This window comes from Diuraphis noxia, unplaced genomic scaffold (genome assembly GCF_037042655.1).
Source record: "Diuraphis noxia isolate RWA-SAM2 unplaced genomic scaffold, SU_Dnox_SAM2 contig0001, whole genome shotgun sequence".
In the NCBI taxonomy this organism is placed as follows: Eukaryota; Metazoa; Arthropoda; class Insecta; order Hemiptera; family Aphididae; genus Diuraphis; species Diuraphis noxia.
Window position 1 is genome coordinate 22504016 of NW_028301711.1, and position 6684 is coordinate 22510699.

Sequence of the window (6684 nt, forward strand, 5' to 3'; positions counted from 1 at the left end):
ATAAATTGTATTGCCTATATATTAAATTAGTATTATTAGTTTATTTCACTTTGAGTTATGCGTTAAAATGTTAGATTGAGTACATTTTCCGAAAACATCGCATTTATTACTATTATTGTAAATAGAGCATGGATGTAGTGGTAGTAAAAAAAAAACAAGTAAAATTGATTGCAATATTCGACTTAAAAATAATTTGTTTTTAATTCACAGTATAATTCAAATAAATATTTCATAAAAATTCCTCTCACTTTTATTTTTCCTAAAATAATATATTAATTCTAAAAAAAAATCTATACATTACATTTTCTTAAAACTACTACCTTAAAAGCATATATGTATAGTGCATACCAATGTGCTGGTTATTATTACAACAATGAACTTGGTACAATGGTAAGTTTAAGTTCACTATAAAAATACATCACAATAATGTATAACAATGTATCGAATAATTACCTGAAAATTGGAATATCTTGCACAAAAAAACTTAAAACTTAAAATAATCTTTAACTCATCAATAAAATCAATAACTTCTAAAACTTATTTTCACTGACAGTACTACGTTTTAAAAACACTAGAAAAAAAATTTAATTGTATTAAAAATTTAATTTCAATCCTATATGTATATGATTTTTAGTCTCAACATCTACATATTGTAAAATAAAATAATTTAAAAACACTAAAAACTGAATTTATTGTAGGTATACGAGTCCCTCGTTCAGAAAGTAAAGACTTTTATCTTAATACAAAAATTATAATTCACCAATTGTTAAAAGTTCTAAAAATTTTTCCGCAGTACATCAATCGGTGTGGTGTCAGAATTTATGACCCAATCATCTTCGATTAGATTTTGAAGATCGCTTTAATCTGATTCTTTATCACCTGAAGATAAATATTTTTATTTGCAATCAAACATAAGCAAATAGTTTAAAGCACCGAAACTTGATACTAAATGTTTAAAGACGACTATGTTAAGCAAATATAAATTATAACTCACCAATTGTTGACGGTTGATCGGTATTCTTTTTCTGCTTTTCATGATGAATCGGAGTAGTGTCCGACGTCGTTTCCCAAGAATCATTTCCGATATGATTTTGAAAATCGTTGCAATCTGTTTCTTTATTACCTGAAGATAAATATTTTTATTTGCAATCAAACATAAGCAAATAGTTTAAAGCACCGAAACTTGATACGAAATGTTTAAAGACGACTATGTTAAGCAAATATAAATTATAACTCACCAATTGTTGACGGTTGATCGGTATTCTTTTTCTGCTTTTCGTGATGAATCGGAGTAGTGTCCGACGTCGTTTCCCAAGGTTCGTCGTCACTGTCAGTTGTTGGGCGTTCATTTGATTTTGTTTTTGACGACCACCATTTCCAACATGCTGCTATGGCACCAACGGTCATGGTTATTGTCTCACCCAAATTCTTGAATTTCTGAAACTAAAAAATATTTTAAATTATATTATATTATATAATATATGTATATTATTATTATTATATTAACTGATCTTGCACGAAGTTGCTAATGAGTCATGACTAATAGAATGCTAGTGGGTCTACCGCTTCTTAAACTCTGTTAAATATTAATCGATATAGACTTATATGAGGATCAATAACACATACACACATGCACACACACTACTCACAGACAAGCAATGACTTTTATTAATATAGATTATTGAATTATTTCCGATTCGCTCTTACAAAGCCTCTTAAACTTTGGTTATATTCTCATGCGGTCCGTCCGTGTACTAGTAATTGCCTATCGTCCACGCCGTGAGATTTTCAATTTTTCGTTACTATTGGTATCCTCACAATTTGTCATCGTGTGGTTTGTCAAACAAAAACTTATTACATATATAAATTAATTAATATGCATTATGAAGTCGGGTACACTAATTTAATCAGTTAGACCGCGAGTTTGGCGGAAAACATTAATTTAAATCGAAAGTCAGATTTACATATTTATAGATATAGGTAGGTACACAAACTATCGAGGTCGATCGCTTAGCCAACAATCTAGTATTTAATTAAATTATTTAAACAAGATTATCTTCTTTAATTATTTATAATTATTAATTTATTATATTTTTATGAATATTCAATAAATTTATTATTATTTCTTATAGATAAGTGTTTTCGTCTGGTAAACTTGGACAACTTTATTTAACTATAGGTATAAAATGACGGCGAATCGAGAAAAAATCATTAAATTATTAAACAAAATATCATAATATTATAACATAATATTAACATGTGTGTCAATGTATCATTCATTATTCATGAACTTGCGCCATCCTAATGTCAACAATAATATAATTTACTGTTATACTTAAACCTCTTGGATCGTTTAACTCATCGACAGTAAAATAAACATGATTATATCTTTTAGGTATTATTGTTTATATTTTAATCTGCTACATTTTTATAAATATTCAAATTGTAACTATTTATTCTTTGCTGTGGATAAACGCTTTCGTTGAAATACTTAGATTGCCGGATTTACTTTTACACAATTACGATGAATTTGAAAACAATAACTTACTATTGATTTCAAGTAAAATTATATTGAAAACACCCCTTTTCTACCCGATAACGAGTAATAACGAATTATAAAAAATTGTAATATCACTGTTTGAATATAATATTGGTACATGGTGTTATTTCAATTCTTCAATTCTTGGTGCAATAGTGTGCTACTGGCCTACTGCCTACTGGTAGCCATTTGTTATTCATTGATCTTTGGTAGGACTATATCAGTATATACATACTATAAGCCGGAAACAAAATTTAAATTATATACAACTACTCGTATAAGAGTGCAATTTGTAGGTTCTCTTTTTTCGCATTTTGATAGAAAATAATCAAATTCATAATTTTTTTATTTATACAATTCATGATATTTTATTCATGTCTCGTTATTCTAATTTGTACAAACAACAACATTGTGTCATGTAACAATAATATTTTATTTTTATTCATTCCGTATAATATGTAATATATAGGTTCTACTGTTATCAACTTTAATTTGGTAGTTGGTAAATTGTTGGGTACCAAAAATGTACTTGAAAAGAAAAAATAGTGACTCAATATCACATTTTATCATATTTAAAACACCATTAATGATTTTGTTTTACTTTTAGCAGGACAGAGAAATATGGAATGAAAAAATCAACAAAGACATGGTGTTAAATCCAACATGAGGTCGTGTCAACTCCTACACGAGACATGAACATTAGTTATTAAAAAAGTTTAATGAGAATATAATTTCTATAAGACATTCTTGTTATTTTAATAAAAGTATCTGATTCCTGAGATACATTGTTATCACAATACATTATTATAAATTATAAAACCAAAATAGTGTAGTATACAAAAAAAGTAATAATGCTAAAAATAAATGATGATATATTCTTAAGCTATAGACTAAGACAAAAACTTTTTAACATAAACCAAAAAAAAAAAATTGAGAACTTCAGATGTCTAACATAGTGTATATAATAACTTTCAATAGGTATTTGTTTGCAGTTTATTTATATAAACGACAATTTATATTTATTATTATGTTTACCAAATTTTATTTAAAATTTTTCAAATAAAGGTTTTTAGAGTCGTTCCAAAAGTAAGCGAGTGTGAAATAAGAGTTGTATTTTTTTCTATCGAAGGAACGAAACTTTTCGAGACATTCTAAACTTGTGTCACGAAGTAAAAAATTCAGTTAGATACACCTCTTTTATTTTCAGGTAAAAAGGTTAATTGGGAGTTATATGAGAGCTTAAATTTGTCCCAAAAGAATTCGTTTTACAAAAAATGTAAAGTTTAAATATGCGCTTTCTATGCTACCCCCTCCCACCAACGTCATTAAATGACGCGCCTACGATTGTCATGATTGTACATATTTTAGTAACTCAATACTTGATATAATTTTGAATAGAGAGTAATTTTAAGCAAAATGTGATTAATTAAAATACAGCTTGACAAATTTCCTACGAGTGTTAAATACTAACATTACGAACATTGCAGGGATGCGATTTGCTTAATCCTCAAATACCTACCAACTTTTCACCGTTGTTTTGAGGTTGATTACTCGATAAGATAATGGGTGTTACGACATTGTGCAATTAAGAGTTTTACCTCGTTTCAGTGTGCAACACAACTCACAACATGTCTATCAACCGAAAGTAGACAGTAAAATCATTTAATAGGCTATTGTAGTGATTTTATCTGATTGGTGAGATTATTTTTCCTACATCAAAATTCGTAGTGGATCGAATAATGCAAAAATGTGATATATTATTATAATTTTCTTTATAATTCCAATGTCTGCAGTGCATTATATTAAAATTGAGTAGGTATACAAGTCCTTCTGCAGTGTTTGCAATGTCTTAGAAAACTAATGAACTTTATAAATGCACTTTTTACGGCAACGGCATTAAGTTCTAAAAATTGAAAAATATTTGTATTTTTCATAACTCATTACGAGTAAACTGGCTGGTCCAAAATAAAATTATTTCCCATTATACAATAAATTAATTTTTAAAAGAGAATAGGATATTTTGTAGTTTTGTGAGATGTTGTAAATGTGTTATTCATAGCTTTAAAGTTCATCGAAAGAAAATCCTAAATGTACCATACATTCTATTATTTTCAATTTTTAAAACAATAGATTATTATTATTATTATTATTGTTATTAAAATTATTGGTTTTAAAATATATTCCGAGTGGTAATTCTGAGTGATGTTTAGTCAAATCGAATGTTTTAATTTAAGAAATTTCTATTGAATTAAGTTTGCGACTTATGTATTAGGTAGGTACCAAGGTATTCAAAGGATAGGATTTATTAATTACTCATAAATCGAATATTTTTTAAAACAATAAATTCAAAATTCAAGAATAAGTTTAATATTGACATGGCGTAATTCAATAATATTTTATCGGTAAGCTCCTACTCAGTACTTGTATATTAAAACGTTGGGTTTTACCCTGAAATTGACTCTGATATTCAGAATCACTATTTGAAAACAGTAGTTTATCATCCTTTTTAAATTTAAAATAACAATATAACACTCATCGATTTCTAGGAGCCGACAAAAAGGACTTAATATTATCGTATTACAAATAATTTACAAATGCCAAACATTGTATTGATACTAAAATTCATGCTTGCTTTTAAAATCACATTCCCCCTTTGACCATTGTTTTCCTTAAATCTCACTGTATTGGGATATTGGGAACACTAAACTGAACATATTGAACGCGTATTCGGTATTAAAACATGTCTCACTAGGGTGCATGCAAGGCCTAATCAGGCACATAGGGAAGGGAGGCCAGGATATGCCTGACCCAACATAATATGTATCCGGCCTTACCCAAAGCACTCAAAGAGGCCCATAATATAAATAGTTTTTAATTGTTTCCAAATTTTTAATAGATTTTCCATAAAACACAAAAATACTTTTATGTTAGTACATAAATTATATTTATTGTATTTCATTCAAAAATTGTGTTTATACATAGGTTATGAGAGGGTTAGGAGATATAGTTTTAATCCCGAGAACAACGTTGATTCCAACAGATTATCCCCCCTTTGAGATTAAAAGAATACAATTCCCACTCAAAGTTTGCTTTGCTATGACTATTAATAAGTCTCAAGGACAATCATTGAGCATTGACAGGAATTGACTTGAGAGAAGAATGTTTTTCACGTGGACAGTTCTATGACGCATGTTCTAGAGATAGCTCTGCCAGTAGTTTGGTTATTCTAGCCCCAAAAGGCAGTACCAAAAATACGGTTTATAAAAAGGTATTGAGATGAATAAAATATGTCAATATAAATATTGTTTTTTGGTTTATATAACACCATAATGTATATAATAATGTTACAATGACGTTATAAAACTTAATTACTTTTAAAAGAGTTTACAGAAACGTCTATACAATACATATGGCAAACTAGGATCAACATATTTAAAATCAGCCTGTAGGTAATAAATATAAAAACTGATAAAATAAAAGTAATAGTAGATAACACAAAAAACTGAACAAGGACGAAGCCGCGTTATTCAGCTAGTGTACTTATATATTTGTAGTAAGGATATACTGATAACTACCTTTTTTATAATATATAAATGACGGGAAGGAAGGGGCCCTGCAACTAGCATTGGTCTACTTAGTGAATATTTTCTGACTACATGCCTGGGCCTAATTTAGGCATTTTGTGGCCTTAGGCAAAATCAAAATGTGGCTGCATATCATAAAAAAGTGAAGATGCTACTCAAATATTAACCATAGATACTAAAGAGCCTAGAAAATATATAAAGGCTCTGTAGTTGATACCACTCGCACTGATTTTTGATGAAAGTTGAGCTAATAGAATTGTTCTATCCATGAAAAATCATGAAAAAGGACATGACGTATACTGACTCAAAATGGAGACCTCTGTAGGTATAACACTTTTCATATTAGACTCTACACACAATACTAGCGTTCCTTGTGTTCAGTTCAGTGACTGGGAATGATCGCCCCTGTCGCCCCCCCCCCTCAAATACGCCACTGTATCCGCCTGAACGCTATATTATAAGCCACCGGACCCCACAGGCCACATGTGACTCTTTAACAAATTTAATGCGGCTCGCACTAAAATTAAATTGTATAAATCCAGAGTTAAAAAAAAAGCGGTA

The 6684-nt window shown here is 29.0% G+C and overlaps 1 protein-coding gene across 1 annotated transcript; it reads right to left on the reverse strand.

The window, feature by feature from the left end:
• Positions 1-662: 662 nt before the first annotated feature.
• Positions 663-1437, reverse strand: LOC149060335 (uncharacterized). Its single transcript, XM_089218173.1, has 3 exons — positions 1239-1437; positions 995-1123; positions 663-879 (listed from the first exon to the last, which is right to left on the reverse strand). The coding sequence occupies exons 1-3, from the start codon at positions 1405-1407 to the stop codon at positions 860-862; spliced, it is 318 nt and encodes a 105-aa protein (XP_089074299.1). The 5' UTR covers positions 1408-1437; the 3' UTR covers positions 663-859.
• Between the last annotated feature and the right edge of the window lie 5247 nt (positions 1438-6684).

What these genes read in the sequence shown, in the direction of transcription:
- LOC149060335 (XM_089218173.1), bottom strand. Translation starts at nt 1,407, where the DNA reads ATGACCGTTGGTGCCATAGCAGCATGTTGGAAATGGTGGTCGTCAAAA. An exon ending in CGATCAACCGTCAACAATTG is followed by an intron (nt 1,124 to 1,238) that starts GTGAGTTATAAT and finishes ATTTATCTTCAG; the next exon opens with GTAATAAAGAAACAGATTGC. An exon ending in CGATCAACCGTCAACAATTG is followed by an intron (nt 880 to 994) that starts GTGAGTTATAAT and finishes ATTTATCTTCAG; the next exon opens with GTGATAAAGAATCAGATTAA.